This window comes from Pimephales promelas, chromosome 4, assembly GCF_988280905.1.
Source record: "Pimephales promelas chromosome 4, fPimPro1.hap1.1, whole genome shotgun sequence".
In the NCBI taxonomy this organism is placed as follows: Eukaryota; Metazoa; Chordata; class Actinopteri; order Cypriniformes; family Leuciscidae; genus Pimephales; species Pimephales promelas.
This window is the reverse complement of record NC_142772.1, coordinates 30,232,729-30,255,815: the sequence shown is the minus strand read 5'-3', so window position 1 is coordinate 30,255,815 and position 23,087 is coordinate 30,232,729. Positions and strand designations below refer to the sequence as shown.

At 38.1% G+C, this 23,087-nt stretch overlaps 1 protein-coding gene across 1 annotated transcript in view; it reads right to left on the bottom strand.

Annotated features, from left to right (window-relative positions):
- The window catches only part of eda2r (ectodysplasin A2 receptor), a 31,861-nt gene extending 9,989 nt beyond the window's left edge, over positions 1–21,872 (bottom strand). Inside the window, exons 1-6 of the mRNA XM_039649852.2 lie at positions 21,519–21,872; positions 20,295–20,385; positions 18,906–19,084; positions 18,650–18,738; positions 6,383–6,550; positions 6,165–6,269 (exon numbers count right to left, since the gene is read on the bottom strand). Coding sequence (XP_039505786.2) covers positions 6,165–6,269; positions 6,383–6,550; positions 18,650–18,738; positions 18,906–19,084; positions 20,295–20,378 — 625 coding nt within the window. The 5' untranslated portion in view covers positions 20,379–20,385; positions 21,519–21,872. The remainder of the gene's footprint in view (positions 1–6,164; positions 6,270–6,382; positions 6,551–18,649; positions 18,739–18,905; positions 19,085–20,294; positions 20,386–21,518) is intronic.
- Between the last annotated feature and the right edge of the window lie 1,215 nt (positions 21,873–23,087).

Sequence of the window (23,087 nt, the reverse complement as noted above, 5' to 3'; positions counted from 1 at the left end):
AGTACTTATACATTCCTACAATTTCAACTTTTTCTAGAAGAATAGAAGAATAGGCCTAGAACTGCTTTTCTGATGCAAGTAAGTAAGTAAAAGTTTATTTATATAACACCTTTCACAGGTATAGGGCCACAAAGTACTTCACAATAAAAACAATTAATATAATAAAATACACACAATAAAAGCATAGACAGTACATGATCATATCAACCCACAAGTAGCTAATTGAACGCCTGAACAAACAAATGTGTCTTTAGTCTGCATTTGAAGGCATCAACAGAATCAGAGGAGCGCATAGACGGCGGAAGGTCATTCCACAACCTAGGGGCAACAGCCTGAAAAGATCGGTCACCTCTAGTACGGTAGCGAGTGCGTGGAACCGTCAGCAGGTTCTGATCAACAGACCTCAGAGCACGCACAGGGGTATAACGCTGAATCAGGTCACTAATATAGGGGGCCATGTAAAGCTCTGAAAACTAAAACCAAAATTGTAAAATGTATCCTATAAAACACTGGTAGCCAATGAAGTTCTTTTAGGATTGGGGATATGTGAGACCTCCTATTAGTGCGTGTTAAAATTCTGGCTGCAGAGTTTTGTACTAATTGCAGTCGAGAGAGCTCCTTCTGGTTTAGGAATAAAAATAAACTATTACAATAGTCTAAACACGAAGACACAAAGGCATGAATGATAAGATCCACATCATCTCTTGAAACCATATTTCTAAGTTTTGAGATTTTCCTTAATTGAAAGAAACAGTTTCTCGTCAGCTGCTTGCAGTGCTGCACAAACGACATGTCTCTGTCCAGGATAACTCCCAAATTTCTAAGACTTGGCTTAGCAGACTGGCCTAAATCACCCAAGTATTGTTTAATCCCAGGGGCAATGATCAATGTTTCTGTTTTGTCTGCATTTAGCTGCAGCGAGTTTTCATTTAGCCATTTTTTAATTTCCACAAGACAAAGAAGCAAGGAGTTTAACTTAAGGCGGGCATACACTGTGCGATTTTCGTCCGATTTTGAGCCGAATTCTGACTCGTGCGACTCATTTTCGTGTCGGACCGATTTTCAGCTTTGTCGTGCGTCGTTTGTCGTGCAGTGTTCGTGCAGTGTACAGGGAGAAACGAGAGGCGATTAACCTCTCACGATCGACAATCGGATGGTCGGATGAATTTCTGGCATGTCAGAAATTTTGGTCGCTCCTCGTGACTATATCGCACAGTTGAAGCAAAGCTACGAACCGATTGCCCTAAACTCAGTGTTTTTTCCCTCACTGCACCTGCGCGAAAACAGAAGTTTAACCATTTCATCTGCAGCAAAAATAAAATTAAAATAAAAACGAGCTACAAATTACTGTTGCTTACCTCCAGTTCGTGTTGCAAAATGGATAATATTACCCACCGTCTTCAAGCCACCTGATATGTAACACCTCTTTTATTATTTTGTCAAACAATGTTTTTGAAATAAACCTGTTTTTAATTTTCATTGATGATTAATAATGGCAATGTTCAGACATATTATAGACTGTTAATAGTTATTTTATATATAATTCATTGTAATCGACTTAAATGTTTTAGACAATTTTTAATGAGGAGTAAGATTAATATTTTATTATCCTCACAGCACGTTGGTTATGTGCGGTGAAAATATTGCGTGGCAAATTAATTATAATAGAGGATCAATTTAATAGTAAAATTAGCCTATAGGCCTCCCCTAATAATGATAATATAATAATAATAATAATAATTAAATGCATAAATTGAAAATACTAAATCATCTTGATACTGATAGCAGATGCTTGTTTTGACAATATCTCTGGATACATGCACGTAAATAGGCGCAATCCAGGGGGTTATCGCAGATATTACACGTATAGTGTGAGCAGTGAAGTCGCAGCTCGACGATCGGACCGTACAGTGTGAGCACATAAATCCTGAACTTTGGCTTTGCATCGCATGCGATTTACTCGTTCAGTGTGAGTAGGTACCTTGCTGAAATCACACAGACATCGCACAGTGTATGCCCGCCTTTACAGATCTCTGACGGCTTGAAGCAGCAGTAAAGTTGGATATCATCGGCAAAGAGGTGAAAAGAAACATCATTGAACCTTTGTATGATCTTTCCCAAAGGGATCAAATACAACAAAAATAAAACAGGGCGCAGAACGGAGCCTTGAGGCACTCCACACAGCAAGTCTGCAGACTCAGACCTTATTTGGTTAGCTGTAACACTGAAACTACGCCCAGATAAATATGAGGTGAACCACGGCAGAACTGACCCTGACAGCCCTACTTGATTCTTTAATCTTTTCAGCAAAACCTGGTGGTCGACGGTGTCAAAGGCTGAAGACAGATCCAAGAGAACTAGAACAGTGTGTTTTCCAGAATCAGCAGACATCATAATATCATTTGACACTTTCAGTAAGACCGTTTCGGTAGAGTGTTGTTTACGAAAGCCTGACTGGAATGGCTCATAGATGTTACTATTTTCAAGGTAAAATGTTAACTGTTCGCAGACTACCTTCTCAATGATCTTGGATATAAACGGGAGCTTAGAAATAGGCCGAAAACTATTCAAATCCAACGGGTCCAAACCTGCCTTTTTTAGTAAGAGGTTAACCATTTTGGTTACACAAGGGCCAATTTCTTCAAAAATTTTTTCGAATAATCTGAAAGGAATAACAGGAAGATGGCTTCATCCTGGTCACCAATTCAGAAATATCAGAAATCGTCACAGGCCTAAAAGTGGACCACATGCTTGAGACTGGCTTAAAATCAGCAGTGGTACCACACGAATGAGATGGGATTTTATCTTTAATCATTTTAATTTTATTTGTGAAAAAAACCCAAAATGCATTGCTGTCAGCTTCACAAAAAAACAGGGATAACTGGAGCAGCAGGGCAAACAAGTGTATTGATCGTATCAAACAGCACTTTAGGATTTTTTTTTTTTTTTTAATGTTACTAGTTGACGAATATCAGATCTGGCTTTTCCAACCGTCACATTATAGGACAACACAAGTTCTCTGAGATAAAGCCTGTGTACCTCAAGACTAGTGGATTTCCACAGGCGTTCAGTCTTTCGACACAGTCTTTTAAATTGTACAATCTCTTCGTTGATCCAAGGCAACATTTTTCCCAGAGTAGGCAAGTTTGAATTAACAGGGGCCACCTGATCCAGAATTTTTTCACAGTGATTGTTTAAAAAGTGAACGAGATCATCCACATCAGTGCAATCCATAACTAGAGCAGGATCAAACAAATCAGAAAAAGTATCTGCAGTATTTGCCGTGATAACACGTCTCTTAGACCTAACTACTGGAAGCTTTGGGTCAGAACTGAAGTGAAGATCAAACAGAACAATATTATGGTTGCTCATATAGACATCATTTACAGATACATTTAATATATTTAGGCCAAGTGTAAAACTAAGTCTAAAATATGGCCTTTTTGGTGAGTGGGCTCAGATACATGCTGATTAAAATTAAAAGTTTTAGTCAATGTTAAAAATTCCATTGGGGGGCAAGATGAGTTGTCATCAACATGAAGATTAAAATCCCCAAGGATTAAGAAAGATTCAAGCTTAATTATAGAGGATAAGAATTCATTAAAATCTTTTAGAAAGACAGCAGCAGGGCCTGGAGGTCGATAAACCAAAATACAGTAGAAGGGGGATGAAAACCCCACCTTTACCATCTGCAATTCAAAAGAAGAGAATTTTTTGGGGAAAATTTCATTACATTTGTGGATGTCCTTGTGTACAATAGCCAGTCCACCACCGCGGCAATAGCAGAGCAACCAGCGGGGCAGAGCTCATTTAAATGAATAAGCTCTTCCTCTCTCTGCCATGTCTCTGATAAACACATAATATCCAGACCTTCCCTTGTGAAAAGATCGTTTAATGAATGTGATTTATTCGCAATAGCACGAGCATTCAACAGGCCGAAATGTATTTTGGAGGACGTCACGGAGGCTTGGAAATATGGACTGATATTAATGACATAAATAGGGATGCTACTCTGATGTGGGGCCGATACTGTGCTCATGTACTCGTATAACTACCCCGATACAACCGCACCTGATACCACTTTAGGGCCATTCAGATATTGCATGTTTTGCTAGTGCAATTTCGTTATTTCAAATGTAGGCACGCGGCAAGCAGGCTAATAATAGAAGCGGCATAATAGAAGAAATATATAGAGTAGTAAAGCTAATGCAAGGGCTAGAAATCAATTCATTCTTTGCTGATACTCCCTCGTCCTCATGAAGAGCGCAGTTTGCACAGCTTTCTCCTTTCCACAAGTGCTTGCTCTACCATAGCGTCTGTCGTTGCTATGCAACCATGAACAGAGGTGCGCCGCATCGTTTCTATTATGAGCGCGCTTGCCACGTGCCTACATTTGAAATAATGAATTTGCACATGCAAAAAAGCAACAAAAAAAAATGTGTACGGCCCCTTATGGCAACATTAGCCTAATCCAAAATATTTCCATATTTGTCAACAAGTGAATTCAGAGCCACCGCATTAGCAACTCTGCCAGTCGCCATGTCTCAGTGTCTTTATGAAGAGGACGCAACTGTGCACCTTTCGAACAGCGCATCAAGAATCAAATTAACCCGGTACTTCATTACCACTGGTATAAGAAAAGCTGGTACCGTAACGGCTTAAATTTTGTTGTACCGGCTTAACAAAGAACGGTTCTTTTGACAATACTAGTGCAGCGCAGCGCTTCTGGGTTGTACGTAAGAACATAGGCTCACTATTGGCCAGCATCCTACACACGTTGGCCAATAGTGAGCCTACGTTCTGACGTACAACCCAGAAGCGCTGTGCTGTTACACTATGTGAACTCACTCAGAGGCCCACATACAAGAAAATGAATAGTTATTAGTTGTTATCTTTGTTTTCTTATTGGACTCAAAAAGTATTCTCATCGCTTGATAAACTTAAGGTTGAGCCACTGCAGTCACTTGGACTATTTTAACGATGTCTTTACTAGTGTTGTCAAAAAACTCGGTACTTCGGTACCAAGTCGGTACTAAAAAAAAAAATGTTACGGTACCAGCTTTTCTAGGTACCGAGTACCAGGTTAATCCAGTTCTGTTCTAGACGCGATGTCTGAAACGTGCACAGTTGCGTCCTCTTTATAACGCTGATATGGCTCTCTCTCTGAATCCACTTGTTGAAACGAAAGGAGGAAAGAGCCACATATGGAAATATTTTGGATTAGGTTAATGTCACGTTGCCATACGAGGCCGATTACATGCAAATTCGCAATTTCAAATATAGGCGCGATTCAAGCGCGCTCATAATAAAAACTTGTTGGCGTTGCATAGCAACAACAGACGCCGCGTGAGAGCAAGCGCTTTTATTTGGAAAGAATAAGCACGCGCAAAAATATAATTAAAAAACACGCGCGACATGTGAACGGCCTGTAAAGTGCTTTCGGGGTAGTTTTACGAGTACATGAGCACAGTAGTATCCACCCGACACCAGAGTACTACTGGAAATCATGAGGAGTGTGCAAGCTGAATTAGTACCAGGCTTCTACATGGGATGTTCAACTTTATGAGAATTTCTCTTTATGGGTGTATGTATCCACTGTATTGTGGAGATAATGAGTCAGCATCATCAACTCCATGTTTGCAGCCAATACTGACTTTATCTATATATTATTAAAATGTCCTGGCAGTCTGTTTTCTGTTTTTCGGACACATTATAATTACTTTTACCAGTACGCTTAAACGCTTAATTTACAATTAAAGGTTCATTATTATAGTTTAGTATTTGTAATGCAGAACAATGTAATCAATGTTACATACAATATTCATTCTCGGCACCGAAACTAAAAGCATTTTTCGATGCCGCAATTTTTATTTATTTATTTAGGAAATTACCTTCCATTGTGAATTAATTGTGACCCTAATATTAACTGACCATACTAAAGGTCATTCACAAAAATAGTTTCTTTCATATTTATGGTAAATAATAATGGGATAACACTACTAATCAGTGTGCACTGAACCCCTAGAAACACCATATTATAATGCTGAGAGGATTGTTTTAAATAGACTCTTTTTCTGAAGGTGATGTTTTGCCATGTGGTGTATAATAATAAGTTGAAGATAGCACTGCAAAGGTTGCAGTCACATTCTGTCATACACACTTACTTGATCTGTCCTCTTCTGTGTTGTGCATTACTGTGTGTAGGGCTGGCATGGTAACCGAGACAGCATCAGTGTTGTGGTGACTGTTGCTTACCGGAGATAAACAACCTAAGAATAGAGTTGAATGAAAAGGATGTTCAATTTATGTTTTAAGCCACACTCAGTGGATTAGTGAATTTTTAAAAAATACATATATTTATTGTGAGTATGGATATTCATACGTTTGCATGTTTTCCTGAGTGAAGACCGTGTCTGGTAGGTGACACACAAAATGGCAAACAGGACAGTTGTTAATACAGCTGTTGCTGCACAAGCAGTCACTATGGAAGAAGCATTTTGGATAGGAGGGGCTGAGGTTTGGACTTTTTCCACACCAATCCCTTCTCCTCCTAAAAACAGAATAAGTAGTTACAACACAAACTACCAAGACCAACTTTGGTTCATATAAATTCATTCATTAATTGTGCATTCTTTCTGTGTAACAGGTTGTATGTTTCAGGTCTTTTACAAACATCTGTAAATAGTAAAAGTTCATCAGACTGATAAATGTGATTTGTTTATAGGGATGGGACGATAACCGGTTTCACTATAAACCGTGAAATGTATAAAATGTACTGACGGTTAGTATTATCGTTTAAAATTTAATTATCATTAAAACCGTGTTTGATTATCGCGATTTTTATAACTCACTGAATCCTGTCGGCCAGTCTGACGCAGGCGCGCAGTACGCAATATTTTTTTAAATTACTTTTCGAGAAGGAATGGTGAAAGGCAGTGACCGTGCTCAGGAGATTTTTCAGCCTTTTAAGAGGACCAAATCTGAGGTGTGGTCATATTTTGGGTTTTACAAAAGTCCTGAGGGAAACTTGATCGAGGATGGTCACCCTGTCTGCCGAACAAAAAGTCACTGCAATAGAAACACTTCAAATCTGCCGAGTCGTCTTGTGTGATCATCACCCGAACGCAAGGCAAGTTAACTTTGACCTTAATACCAAAACTACGTCTGGGAAACAATTGGGCACGAAATGTTGTTTTGAGTTGAAACATTTTATGTCACTGACTTGAAATAGACGTGAAGCTTCCGCGAAGAAAAGTTCGTAGCAAGTGGATTTGAGCCAAAGACGAACGAACAACTTCAAACAATACTATTATTAAGAGTGATATTTTAAGGGATAGTAAAGTATAGATACATCACGTATTAAACCGATTTTATTTTTACCATGTTGAATTGATAAGGAGATTAGCTAATGTTTTAAATCTTACCTGTTTATGAATTCATTTTGTCAAACAATCGTCCAGACAAGATATATCACACCAATATTATCAAACTCTGTAAGCAAAAAATCAACTCTGATTTCATTTTTGCAATACAATCAAAAATCGGAGACGCAAGACGGCAAGTTGTATTTGAATGAAACAAGAGCGCGTGTCCGTTGTGATGTGAGCTGTGTAATAATGTGTTGCTATTGACGACGGGCATTATAAAGAAGCAAATGCCATAGAATAGAATCTTGCTTAAAAAAAACTGCATATAGAGGCTCGTTTTATTTGTTGTTTGTTGATTTTCAATTATAAAACTTGTTGAAATGTTTTCAGTGTGAGCATCAGTTCTTTTTGAGCACTTTCATAAATTTTTAACAAAACTGTGATAATATTGATAATCACGATTATTTTGGACACTATAATCGTGATATGAAATTTTCATACCGTCCCATCCCTATTTGTTTAGTTAGATTTGTGAAAGGATTCTTTGAAAAAATGTAATGGTCAAAAAACTACTTTTATGGTTCTTTTTTTACTTTCTTAATTTATTATTATTCATCATAAATACTCCTTTGTCTTCCACAGAACATCGACCGCATATTGGTAAAGAATGACATAAGAATGAATAAATGATTAATTTTCTTGTCTATACTCCAAGGTTTTATAAAGGGGCAATTCCATTTTAGCAATTCCATCAAAGAAAAAATGTCAGTTCTCCGGAGAACCTTTTTTGTCTACTATAAAGAACCTCTGATTGGATTAAACATGTTACATGGTTTTTAAATGAGAACCATAAAATGGATGTTACATGTTCTTCATGGAACCATCAATGTCAATGAGGAGCTTTTATTTTTAAGATTGTATGTAAACTATTATTTTAAAACACATTGAACAGATTCCAAAGATTTTAGAACCTGTAAACATCAAGTAAATGGTCTTGAATCAGTAGCTCAGTTAACAGCTCAATGATTCTCACTATTAAAAAACACAACAAATGTAGCCGCCTTATTCTGTTGCCTTCCGTTTCCTCTTTCTAAACGTATCCCTCTCCCTGTTGCTGGCAGTGTATCTGATCAGCAGAATGTTAAAACACCTGTCAATGCATGATGGAGTGGGTTCAGGGAGGATCGACACTCAAGGCCAATTTATACTTCTGTGTAGGGTGCGCGCGGTAAGTACAGCGTAGCATACGCACAGACGCGTCCGATATCGCGCACCCTTCGACGTAGCCTGACGCGCACCTCCTCAAAAATGTAACTGCACGTCGCGACGACGCGGACCGCAAGATCGGTGATTGGTCGGCTTGGTAGCATCGTATTTCCTCCTACGCATTTCCGCACGTACCTTCTCACGCATTTCCACACGTACCATCTCCTCCGACGTCATCTCTTATTTCTACCTTTCAGTTTTAGTAATTTCACTAAAATTAACTGTTTTTCCACATCAATAAGCTCCAACTCCAACATGATCCGCTCTCTTTCAGTCGCTATTGCTTGTAGTAACCATAGTAAACTAGCCGCAAGGAATCTAAACACAGTGGAGCATTAAAACCCTCTGCCGCCAACTAGCGTTTCGGAGCAGTACTGCAGAGCAACCAAGACCTGAACGCAGAAGTAAATGCTCACAACTGCGTCGCCTACGTGCGTAGCCAACGTCGTACACTACGGCGTACCCTTCGACGCAGAAGTATAAATTGGCCTTCAGTCCATGCTGAGCACTTTCACAGGGCATTGACTGATCCTTGCTGGATAAATATCTCCACCCTCACTTCATCCATAATCACAATGAGAGTATAAATAGAAAAGAGATAATACATGGAGTAAAGATACTGAAGCACAGATAAGATCATGAGAGACAGCATGGAAAGAGTGAGAGTGTGCAGGGGTAAAGAAAGCATTCAGAGGATGAAAACCTGAAGGAAGTGTGTCTTTGAGCATGAAATTAAAAGGTAAATGTGTATGTAAATATTAAAGGTGGAATACCTAAGATTTTTGCATTAAAATATCCCAAAATCACAAGGCCAGTGTTATATATTTAGTTAAGATGACAACTTACAATATTCCAAATGTTTCAAACAATGTTTAAATCGTGAGAAAATTGAGATTTTTAACCAAGGAAACGGGGCGTGTTAGCAGGGATGAGCTGGGAATCGCCAGTAAATCGCGTCATATCCGCGTTACCTCGGTTTCCGCTCGTACTGCGTGTAGTCCTGGACAAATGCGGAAGTTGTAGTTGTGCGTTAGCATCTACCAAGCAACAAACGTGAGCTTGTTTCGCGCATTTGTTATGGAATGGAGCACAATTATTCTTTAGCGATTGCACCTGGTTCTGTCTACAAAGACAAGTCTCATAAACGCAAACGTCAACGAACGGGTCAACCAAACGACCCAAGAAGAATTTGGGACAAGAGAAATAAAACTAGGTCAACATCGGTGTGGCATTTCCTAAATCGAGAGAACTTCGTGAAAAACTAACTAGAAAGAGACGCCGATCTTGCATGTGTTTTAAGCCTAGTTCACACTACGTGATTTTAAGCCCGATTTAAGCCCGATTTGCAAATCGTTGAGTCGCCGACAAGTCAGGGTGTTATCGCGTGCAAATCGCGGGCGATTAGCGGACGATTAACGCTCGCCAATCAGTTAGTGTGAAAGAGCCAACAACGCATCAAAGACAGCTCGCAGACAGCTCGCAGACAGGTCACCGAGCTCAGAAAAATATCTAGCATGCTAGATATCTCGCCCAGTCGCGCGACTCAATCTCAGTGATGTCATGAGTACAGCCAATCATAGCAACGCATGGGTTGAGGACACCAGGTAAATCTTACTTTTTCTTTTTGCATTTTTTTTCTCAGAGCAGATCGTCGAGCAAACAGTGTGCAGCACTAGTTTCTGTCTGACGTCCATATTCGCGTGTTGTGTTCTTCTCTGCAGTTTCGCGTCATTTCTGGTTCGTTTTATTGCGTGGTTTTTCGTTACAAAACATGGTTTCTAGACCAGATAGAATCGTGTTGTTGTCAACTCGTTATTTGTTTGATTATTTTCAGGATTTAGACCGTATTATAGTACTGAAACAGCTCTCATTGAGTCACAAATGATATGCTCTTATCATCCGATCGTGGTTGTATCTCTATGTAGTGCGTTGTTAACTCGTGTAGTGAGTTACCTCCTGTTGTGGATCAATCACGTTGTGTTGTGTGGTGTGAACAGCTAAACAACTTGAACACTCATGATTTCACTGAGAGCAAGTCATGTAGTGTAAACTGCACAGTTCAGCCCGACATTTTAAAATCATGTAGTGTGAACTAGGCTTTACTTGACAGGTGAGTAACACCGTGTTCTGTATTCAAATTTCATGTCAGTAAACCATGCAAAACAATTAGTATTATTGTTAGAATGTCTTGTTGTCTATGCATATGATGTGAAAAATCGTAAGGTCATATTCACCGCGAATACTTCTCGGAATGTGAACTGTTGGCTGTATTTTAGAAAACGACGTTTATCTGAAAAGTGTTTCAAACGTCCCGGCTCTCCCCTAACATCTGTGATAACTAATTTGCTTTTAAACCTTACTTTTCTTGCGGTTATTTCAGTTTAATGAAAAACAAGCATGTCATTAAACGCAACAGTTATACTGCCCTAAAAAGCAAAAAGGCAGTAACTATGCAGAGTGCAGAACTGAGAAAAATGACTTTCACGAGGGCTTTTTGCAGTTACCGTCCAAACGACTACCATTTTTCTCCAAAACTACACACATTTAAGATAAGAAGTTTTGTCACATAACAAAGCATGCCTTGAATATCATGAAAATGATAATAATTCATGTTAGACCAAGACTGCAGTTACTGCCTTTTTGCTTTGTAGGGCAGTATAGAAATCGAACTTTACCTCATCCATGACAACTAATTTTCGATTCCCGTCTGACTGATTTAAGCTGTCTATGATTTATCCACAGTGGAGTTGAAAACAACAGTTCCCATCATTCCGCGTTCCTCCACGGCGTCATCAAGCAAAGCCATTGTTGTTTTGATTTTAGCGCCCTCTAGTGGCATCAAATCTTAGGTATTGTAGCTTTAACTGTACATTAACAAGGGTTTCAGGATGTGGAAAAATGTGGAGCTTATGAACCAGAGTTTCTAATATATGGTTTTAACTGGTCTCAAATCAGTTTTATAATGTAGGTGCGCTTTTAATTAAAGCTGCAGTCGGTAGCTTTTTTGGGGTTAAAAATGATCCAAAATACTTATTTGAGAAAATACATAACCAGCCAGTGTTCAAAACTATCTGCTTGCCTTGACTCGATTCAAAGCGGTAAGCTTGTAATGTTTTTAATTCCAGTGGTACTGGTGGATTTCGAATATTTCGAGTAGTGCTGGGCGGTTTGAACAAAAATGTATATCATGTTTTTTTTTGTTTTTGTTTTTAAAGCCGGTTTTCTGGTTTATGACCTTTTTTACCATGCATAATCAGGTGTTCAATGCATTTTCTACTGGTTGGGAGAGGAATTAGCCTGAGAAAACCCAGACAATTTCCAGCAAATTTAGATTTGCACTGAAAGTTAGTCTGGCAAGGAGCTCATTCAATGCCATTTCCAATCCGCCGAAATTGCGGCACCAATCAGAAACGTTGGGGCGGGCTTTACACGATGACCATAGCACAGCGACGGTGAAGCAGATTTTGAACATTTACAAAGGGGTGTGACAGTTATAGTTGAGCACTGTCAATCGAATTCTATAACCGCCAAAACCATGTTACGAGGGAAACAGGGGCCGAGTTAGTGGTGCTTCAGAGACTGCTACTGCTGGAGATGATTCGGGAGAGTTCTGTGCACCTCTTACCGATCAGAGCACGCGCTGACACGGAGTAAAGCCTTGTTTATACTCGACGCGTCCGTACAAGCGAGAAGGTGCATGGCAAAAATGACCCGTTCTGTGCGCAAGACCGATCCCATTTCCCTTAGCTGTGAATGACGTCGCTTCTATCCACCAAACACCACGCCTATCAAGTAAGGGTACTGTTGGCGGTGGAAACGCAAGCCATATCATGGTGTACCGACCCGACCGGTACTGTACTGTACCGTACTATGCCCCTTTAGTGGAAACGAGCCATTTGTGTTTTTACGTCACATCTGTACACATAAAAAAGGAGTCTCGGCTTGTATTGCGTGTGAGGATGTTGGACGTGGAGATTTATAGCCTTTGCTCACAGCACTTGATATAATTAAACATATCAACTTGATGGCGGATCCAGAAAGGTTCAAACGACAATCACCAGTGAAAACAGATTCACCCGCTGTAAAATGCAAAAGACTTTGGAGTGGCTAACTTACAGAAAAAAAAGAGACTGCAACCGGACCAATGAGAAAACATGGATACATATCAGAAGGACATTACATGTAGTCACGCAATGCTTACGTTGTTAACAATTTGAGAACAAAGTATCATTTGCACGGTTTTGCGTGAAATGATAACTTATAAGCATTTGTTAGATTGTTAATCAGTGCGATTTATTGCAATGTCAGAACCAGAACAATAGTGGATGTTTCTTACTAGTTCAGATTACATTTTATTATGAAAATTTCTTGTGAAAATTCTTATGGTCATTGTTGTGGAAATAATTCTCTGTTGTTCGAAAAGATAGGAGGAAGAAGACAAGTGGAAATCTCTTAAAAGTCAAAGTATCAAAAGTTTATTTTCTTGCACGAAAACAATGGCATTCAACATACAGACAGTGTCTACATGTGAAGGCGAAGGTTAGTCCTTCTCGCCATCCTTATATACCTGAAAACCGCAGCAGATTGTCCCCTATGTCGTCTAGAAAGGAAACCTGTTGATGCTGCTTTTAACTATTCTTGTTAACCATATATTCAATTTAGACAGCACAACGTCTAACGTCTGTGTTAATGTTTCCTGTGTTTAAGTGCAGCTTGACTTCACACCGCAACTTGTTTCCAACTACTGTTCGACTTCACATCTTTCTGCTTTATCTTTTGTTTGATCAAAGCCTGCACACATACAATTCACACTTGAAATACAATGAGCTATTAAAATGTTTCCATGCTGCTTGCTCCTTTGTTAAACGCAGAACAATATTCTCAAACGAAGCTTACATTAACTTAACTTAACTTCATTAACTTATATCTTAAGCTTACTCTAACGTGTGCATTTCTACCAGCTTGTTATATCTTTAATAATGCCCTTTTAGATTATATGAACATCTTCCTTTTAAATGCTTATGAGTACATCCTTTTCAACGTTAGTAAAAGTTACACACATCCAACACATCTAATAAAATAAAAGAAAACATATGAAAGAAAATAAAAGAACATATATAAAAGAAAAGAAACATATATAAATGTAAAAATTAGCCATTACATCATACTTCCAATTTTCCAAAAAGAATAATCTGTGATTCTGAATGCCAGTATCCACACTGGAGCGGTGAATGACAGCCACACAGTCTCCTAAAACATTGTGTTCATCCACGCTGTGCCGTGCTGTGCCGAGGATGTTGAAGTACAACTCACGATAAGTTGATGATTCCACGAATGACTGCAATTGCAAATTTCGAACAGAGATGGCGACAAAGAGGAAAAACGCTGGACTGCAGCTTTAATTTAGGGAATTTTAATGATTGTGTGCATAATTAAAAAGGCAAAGTTAAATTGAATTGTTTCTAATTTACTTAGCCAAGTCCTGCCAAAACACCTTATGACATATAATAAACATTTTAAAGGGTTAGTTCATCCAAAAATTCTTTCAGTGTCACGCAGGCAGACTGGCAGCAAGCTCTAACCTGTTAACATGGGAGCCGAAATAAAAACAGAAATGCCACGCAGCCAGTGTGTCACCAGCCTTAGGCTTGTTTAAGCAGTCCGCCCTGACAATTGGCTTTATGCACAGCTTCACTACTTCCTGAATTTCAGCCAGCTCCTTGTTTCCTGTCGGCCATTATTGGACACATTGATTAATTCAGGTGTACTTGACCTCAGTAGTCACGGCAACAATAATCAGACACACCCGAATTAATCAATTTTGCCCAATAATGGCAGACAGGAAACAAGGAGCTGGCTTAAGTTCAGGAAGTAGTGAAGCTGTGCATAAAGCCCATTGTTCCTGTACCATGTGTCATTTACATTTTACATTACATTTATTCATTTAGCTGATGCTTTTATCCAAAACAACTTACAATTGCTATATATGTCAGTGGTCGCACGGCTCTGGAGCAACTAGGGGTTTTCAATAAACAAATCACGATTGCCTTTGGACATAACTGTGACAACGTGCAGTAAACAGCAGGGGCGTAGAATTTAGTAGGGACGCTAGGGACGTGTCCCTACCAATATCCAGTGACGCTCCCTGCGTCCCAATTCGCTTACTTATACTACGCCCTAAAAGTATGTACTCTTTTTGTGAAGAAAAAGTACATACTTTTGAGTGTGTAGCAAAAAAGTAGGCAAGCTTTGGGACAGACTACCACGTCATCTTTAACGGACGGCTCTGTCGCTTGCTGCGTGCATCCTGTCACCATAAACTGTCCTGTCAATCATCTCGTCACAGTTCAATCTAATTTGATTTCCTACCGTATCGGAGCACGTTAATCTGCCAGTCATGGGTCTTTCATGTGTATACTTTCCTCATGTTTTGCAATTTGAATATAATGATGCATTTAAAAAGTAATGGCTAAACGTATCCTTACAAAAGTTCACAATGCTGCTGCAGATGCAATATAATGTGGAGAACAGATAGTGTTAATTAATCACTCAAACCTCTTTATCTAAACCTCTCAACATAACCGCGGGACTCGCGGGTCCTCCGTGTCTGTAGTTTTTTTAACACTTTTTACTCGTGTTTGTAGTTATAACCGAATCCTCGTTCAATGCACAAAGGGTTGTGGGCAATATCAGCTGTTAGAGTGTGCATCCATCTACACATCGGATTCTGAACGGAAAAAGTAGACCATCCGGGTATCTTTGAAACACTCATTTCAACATACTACAGTCTGGGACGCACTAATTCTATTTTCGAATACTATTTAGGACGGATAGTATGCGAATTGGGCCGCAGCAACTGATATATCCCTAGCAATAATTTCGATCAAAACTTAAAATATATCTGAAAATTGATTAGGGTTGGGCAAAAAAATGATTTTTTGATTTTTTTAAAATGTGGTCGATTCAAAATCGATTCTCAACGGCCACAAATCTATTTTTTTCCATATTAAGGAGTCGCGGCGGTGCTGCGTCTTCTCTCTCTCTGCACTAGGCAAGCGCTACTGCAGGTACACACTCGCGTTTAGGAGTTCTTAAAGTGAACGCAGCCATATGTGTCTGTCATTAATTCTGTTGTCATAACAACATAATATAGCATTAATTGTAAGCAATCAGAATTAATAGCCTATGTATTTAATTCAGTCTGGACTAAAACGACTATCCAGTGTTATTTTACATTGGATTACTTTATTCAGTTTCTGTAGTATTTCTGACATACAAAAAAAAAAAAACTACCCCAAAATGTCTCTTTATTTGTGCCTTTATTCTATTGTATTTATTTATTTTACTTTTTTCAATTTAATTCAAAGATTGAAATCAATCTTTCATGTGTTGCATAAACATTTAGGCAAGATCAATGTAATAAAAAAGTCTAAATATTTATTTATCTATATCTATCTTAAACATAAAATAACCTGATCCTGTTTGATCAAGCTGTACGACTGTTTGACTTTTTTGCATCTTGCATCAAAATCCTGTCCATTCATTGTATGCATTTAGTGTATAGGCTAGTGTACCTAAAATAAAAAGAGTTTTATATACAGGTTTGTGGCTCTTAAAGGTGCCATATGTAATAATTGAGGTAAAAATATCCAAAAAATGAGCTACACGCATCAAAAGAATGAGAAGAAATAAGTGCAATGATGTAATTAAAAACCTGATAAGTTATAGTGCTGCTGAGATATAAACCTAAATTAGCATGCTAAATTACTAGCCCTGGCCCGGCAGGTGTCGTAATACCAGTTTCGGCCATGGGAGGCAGTATGCGGGCGGGCAACATTACCACCAGCCAAACTGCAATAGACGAGTAACTCGCGCGGCTTGTGTGTGTACTTGGAAATACAGCCCACTACTACATTTCAGTTCAGGGAAGAGTTCAAAAAATGATTGGTCGACATTATGCATGAGGAATACATTTTGGTAAGTTGTAGCATACTGTATCTTTCAACAGTGTTCGTTTTCTTTTTCCATTAGCTAGTAGAGATGATCAGTTCATGTGCACTAGGGATCTGTCGTGTAACATGTGCAAGTGCCAAAACGGTATTTATTGTTTGAATTGCGTAATAAAATTGACAGAATCTGAGAGCTTAACTAACCTTCTTGCTAAGTGTTAATTGCAAGTGTCTCATGGTGAATTCGTGAGAGTTGGCAGTTCTGAATGGCGCTAGGTTGATCAACATCAGCGAATGCTGTCTGTCAAATTAATTCAAACTAACAATAAAAGTGTAATATGACCAAAACCAATACCGTAAACTTAAAATAATAGCCCGCAGGCTTTTATTTTCCCATAGCGTCGAAATGCACAAGCTTGTTTTTGAAACAGGTGTCTATGAGATGGTCTTCATCATTTAGTGTTGAGATGTTGTTCATTGAGTCTCTGATCTCTAAAAATCTCCAAATGCTCCACGTGAAACTGCGGCCTTCCGACCTTTTACTATCATGTCAAATGATTTGAATAATATGCGGAGAAAGAGAGCAAAACAGCGCTCGCTTGTGTTGTTTGAAGACGTGAGAGTGTGTGCGGCCGCGGCACAACACATTTTCTGGAGGTATACTGCCCCCATCTGTTATGGAATATGGAATATTTTTTGATTTTTAGTTCCAGATGGCACCTTTAATTTATTTGTATTAATTAACCACTAGTGAACTTGTTCTTTTTTTATATATATAAATATAGAATGTATTTGTATTACATCTATATTCATTATAGTTAAAGAATATAATCGAGAATCATATCAGGAATTGAGAATCGAAATCGAAAATCGAATCGAGAATAGAAAATGAATCGATCTGAGAGCTTTCGAATCAAAAACGAATCGATATTCAACATGTGAATCGATACCAAGCCCTAAAATTGATGTCCCTGTCCCCACCAATTTCAAAATCAAACCTTCGCCTCAGGGGCCGTATTCACAAAGAATTTTAAAGCACCTAAATCGCACTAAAATATTTTAGCTAGGAGTTTTCTCTTAAAAGTTATTCACAACGCCTTTCAGACCTACTCTTAGTATGGAAAAATGACAACTCCTAAACTAAGAGTGAGTCTTCCTTCGCAATGATCACGGTGATTGGTTGTTAGATGACAGAGCCATCATGCTGAACATAACACAGCAACAAATCAAGGAATTACGACATCTAAATATGTCTGTGTCCTACACCAAATAATAATAAGAAAAAAAAAATAATGTCATCGAAATGCATAGGCTATATAATGACATGTTTGTGCAGGCCACAGTGAAGTGTAATTCTAAAAAGGCAGAGAGAGAAAAGTCATGAATGAAATTATTCAAGGTAGCCTAAGGGCCTGCAGTGTTCACTTATCGCGTCTTTTGCGCGCTCAAGTATGTTATTTAAAATTTTAAATGTAAAAATAAATAGAAGTGACTGACAACGAATGCACAGCTGCACCTGTTCTTACTTTAAAATCAAGGTGGATAGTTTAAATATCTGGTTGTTTTTCACTTAACCTCAAGGCAGCTTTCCAAAAATCATTGTGAGCTAAGTGGATTGTAAAGACCATTGGTGACAATGGTCTCCACGATCAACTTGGGCTCACAATGCTTTTTGGAAAGCTGCCCAGTGCACTTAGAAACTGAACCTCAAACCACATGTACTTTTTTACAGAGACTCTTAGCTACTTTGATACCATTTTATTGAATTCACCCAAAATGATATACATTATAATGATCAATGTGTTATGACCATTATAATGAATAAATGATGACAGAATTTTCATTGTCAGTAACCTATTTCTTTAAGGCAATTAGTTTGATTTAATGTCATATCCAGCATAGTCCAACACTAAAGTGCTGCTTGTGGGCCAATGAAATATGATGCATTTTGTTCAAAAATATTGGAAGAAGTGTAACTGAACAGAACACACGAGTGGTCCAGAGACATGCTTTAACTTGACACAAAGTCATGATGATGTAAGTTGTACTTTTCAGTGTGGTACTCACGGCTACACATTATGTTTCTGAAAGGGGCGGGGCCACAAGGAAGGCATTCCAAATCTTCTAATCCATCCAATCGCATTTTGCTGTAGAATCTTCAATTACAGAAAAAGGAAATTTGTGTGAAACCAAGATGCAAGTGTGTGTGCGTATACTGATTTGGATGTGAATATGCATCCAAATTGTGTGTGGGCTGATAAAAAATTATCAGTTATAAGCATCATGTTTCATTACGGTTATTTTGTGTGTGTGTGTGTCTCACCCAGGGAGGCAGTTTCCGCAGACTGCATTTTCGGTGTGTGTGCAGTGCTTGATTTGGTGTCTGTTAAGTCTACGACAGTTCTGGCACAGTGTGCAAGGGTGAGAACCCCAGTCTTCCTTAAACCACCTAAAGTCACACATGCCACATACTGCCGACACACCTACACCATAACCACAGTCCTAAAAGACCACAAGAACACAAACAAGCTGCTCAGTAACAAAAGTGCATGCGTCAAACATTTTCTGAGGACACAGCTCTTGTAACCTAGCCCTGTTTGTAAGTCATTTAAGGTCATGTGTAAGCCTCTGGTGGCAGGCGTGGCATATTTACTCCACAAATTGAAGCACATTTTTTATTAACATGTCATACCTATATCTTTCTCATAAAACAGACCAAAAATTCACCTTTAAAGTTTTAACATAAGAAAATTAAATAGCGGTTAATATTAATTTTTATACGTCTCCTAATATATAAAATAGTTACGACCAGAAGACAATGGCGCTTTGTCTATTTTACCTATTATCTATTGAATTTATTGAACATCTATTGAATATCTTAGATATCAGGAATAGAAGCAAGCTAAATAAAAATGTTATCCCCTTTTCTGACAAGTACCACTAAACCACCAGTCCAACAGTTACTACAAACCTGATAAAATAGCCAACATTAAAATGATCTGTGAACATTTGCGATTATGTTTATGTTTATATATGTGACTTGTGCTGGCAAAAGGGAGTCAGAATTATTTGTACACTTTCTGGGAGGAGTAGGCCTACCTTTCCTTTGTCCATGAAAAACAATCTCACCTGTGCTGACAGAAAGATCTGAAGCGTGCGCTCAAAGAGCTCAATTAAACATTGATATTATCTAAACAAAGACATTTGGTTTTGACTTGGTGTGTGCCAAATTTGGTGTAATTACCAGGGATTTTATGGTATGGTTGCTTAGTGATTTTGTTTTGGAAGCCTCAGTCGATTTTTCTCAAAATTGACTTTGCTGACTCAATCGACTCTATCGTCATTTTTTTGTACGATACAAACAAATCATATATCATTTTTAAGTTTTTTTTTTTTTGTGTGTGAAAATAACTCATTTTTGAAAATTTGCTCCTTGTGCCTCATTTTGCCAGCACGGGTCACATATATGCATAATCAAACATCAATCAAGGAGGGTTGATGTTGTTGACTGCAGAGGTTTAACACATGCCAGTTCATCTTCAAACGTTTAAAAATAAGTGACAATTAATTATAGGTGTTACTTTGTTCATACAGACCCTGGGCTTCTCAAATATTAATTTCTTCAAAAAAATTTTTTAAATGAATTACTTTTCAAACACTTGCTTTACAACAATCCTGAAATTGCAGAGACACAGAAGGGTATTTCTCTAACCTCTTTCAATTCTTGGCCGGGTGAACACTTTGGGCACTTGTGACATTGTCCACTGTGATAATATTCGTCTGTTGAGCAATCCATTCCATATCTAAGAGAAAGAAAGAGTTAGGCTCTTACACATAAGTTTACAATTCACATAAATTGTTATTTCAAAACTATGAGGCCTGAATGTAAAAAAAAAACTGTATGCCAGTTAATTTCTTTATAAAACATTTTCTTTCTTTCTTTTTTAAAGAAGACTTAAAAATTAATACCCAATAAATACCCAATAATACCCTGTCGATACCCAATACATCAAAATAAATGTAAGGTTTTTGGAGGTAAAAACTAATTGCCATATTGCCATATAGTAAAAAAAAAAAAAAAAGTGGGTCCATTGTGTGCGGATTCGTGCGCTAAATCCCACCTCTTGTTTTGTGCGCATCTCAAAGACAATTATGGTGTTATTAGGAAGACTATTTAAAAAGTAACTTAACAACTTTCGTCACTTAAATATCACCACTTAATGTCAAGTCAAAATCAAACTTGAAATGGCCTGAAAACATGACTTTTTTATGAGCAAACAGCTTGGTCAAATGAAAGGTGCATCTTCGTGTCTGTGTCTCTGACCACCATGTACAAGCTTGACGACTGCTGAAAATAACATTAAAAAAAAAAAAAAAAACATTGGTTCAAAAATAATATTGTTCAAATTGTTACTGCCTAGTTATTATTTTGGTATAACTTTAGAAATGCGTAAAAACAGTAGGCCTAGGCTAACTTGAAATTTATACTTAATAATTATAACATTACATAGTGTAAAAAAACAAAACAAAATATAATTGTAGTTGGTCTCCTTTTTCATGTAATGTTAAATTTTAACAAGATATGAAATAAATCTTAGATTAAATTATACTTAAGTTGGGGGGATTGTTTCTCTAGTTCATCTAATAGTCAGCTATTTACGTTCATTTCAATATAACGATTCATGTCCACCACTTTCAACCACTCTGAAACCGAGAACACAGAGAAACAGATCAAGAGAGAGCGCACATTTGTGCCATATAAAACAAAAATACCTCCTTTAAATGATCTGTTGGGAATAATTTTCCCTAGGCTTAAAATACAAGAAAGCTGGTCAAACCGAACTACGTATGCGCACTGCTACGATTCAAAAGTAGAGAGCAGTGTACCAGCAACATCATGAAACTGTAAGTGTCACATAGTTTCATCCACACTTACATTGCAGGGGCAACAACGCGCAGTAGTCACTTAATGTCCCATTGGAGTTACCGTCTCTTGTGACTCTGGTCAATTCGGTCCAGTTTAGCTTGTGTTTTAAGTTGCTGAAGTTGTTGACTGACTGGCACACATTTGCCCACTGTGCAACAGTGGGCTACACACTGGGACACACGGGGGCATGTCCCGACATGTTCACACAGTCACTTGAATTTCACTGCAGAAGATTCAGGGATGGCCGTGAGAAATGCTCCTAAAGGGAAGTTGCGATTAAAAATGATGATTTCTCGCAAATGACTTAATCTCAAATAAAAATGATACCTAATAGATAGCTTGATTATTTGTAACGAGGTACAATGTGTCCAAAGCTTTTACTCAGTTTTAAAAACAATGGCTTCTTTCGCTGCAGCAAACCCTTGTGAACGCAAGGTGGCGATAATTAATTAATGTGGAGGAGTACGACCTTACTTAAGATTTATGAGTCCCAATCGTCCCAATTCGCCTAATTATAGTACACCCAAAAAGTATGTACTCTTGTGGTGAAGAAAAAATACATTCTTTTAAATGTGTAGCAAAAGAGTAGGCAAATTGGGACCATAATATTGGGACATACTTCATCAGCCAACCGTAAACTGCCCTGTCAATCATCTCGTCACAGTTAAAATCCTCCATTCAATCTATTATAATTTCTTACCAGAGAGAGAGAAATGTTGTCGCACGTTCATCTGCCAGGTCTTTTATGCGGAAACTCTCCTTTGCAATTTAAATGGACTGATGCATTTAAAAGTTAATGGCTAAAACGTAGGCTTATCTTTAAAAAAGTGCACAATGCTGCTGCAGATGCAATGAATTGTAGCCAACATTGAATAAACACATTTTCGTCAGGTTAGATATGATTATTAATCTCTCAAACCCCTTTGTCTAAACCTTTCTACATAACCGCCGGGCTCGTGCGTCCTCCATGTCTGTAGGTTTTAGTCCACCCGAGTCTCTTTGGAACACTCATTTCAACGATTTGGGACGTACTAATTCTATTTTCTAATACTATTTAGGACGGATAGTGCGAATTAGGACGCAGCATTAAAGTATAAATACTTAATTACAATTTACAATAGGCCTATAATACAAAATTGATTTTTTATCGGATATTGCACACTATTTATTATAAATGATTTACCCATGCACATCCTTTATTATTATTTTTCAAATTAGTATGTGCCCCCATGCTCTTTAATCAAAATAAATTCCCCTGCATTTTGACACATCTCTTCTGACATGTTTGCTGAGACAAACTGCAACAACTGCCACTCACGTTAGATCACAGCAATAGCAAACCACAACGATCCAATCAATTCCCCAATGGACAAAATGTATGTCACAATAGGGAAGAAAAGATTAAAATGCATAACAATTAATATAATTTAGATTAAAAAATTACATTTACATTACATTAGTGACTGCATTGTGTTATTATTGCACTACCTTCAACTGAACACTGCAACTCATTAAGTTGGTAATTCCCACAGCAGGCCATGTTTATCCTGACACCTTATTGAAGATAGAAGGCATATG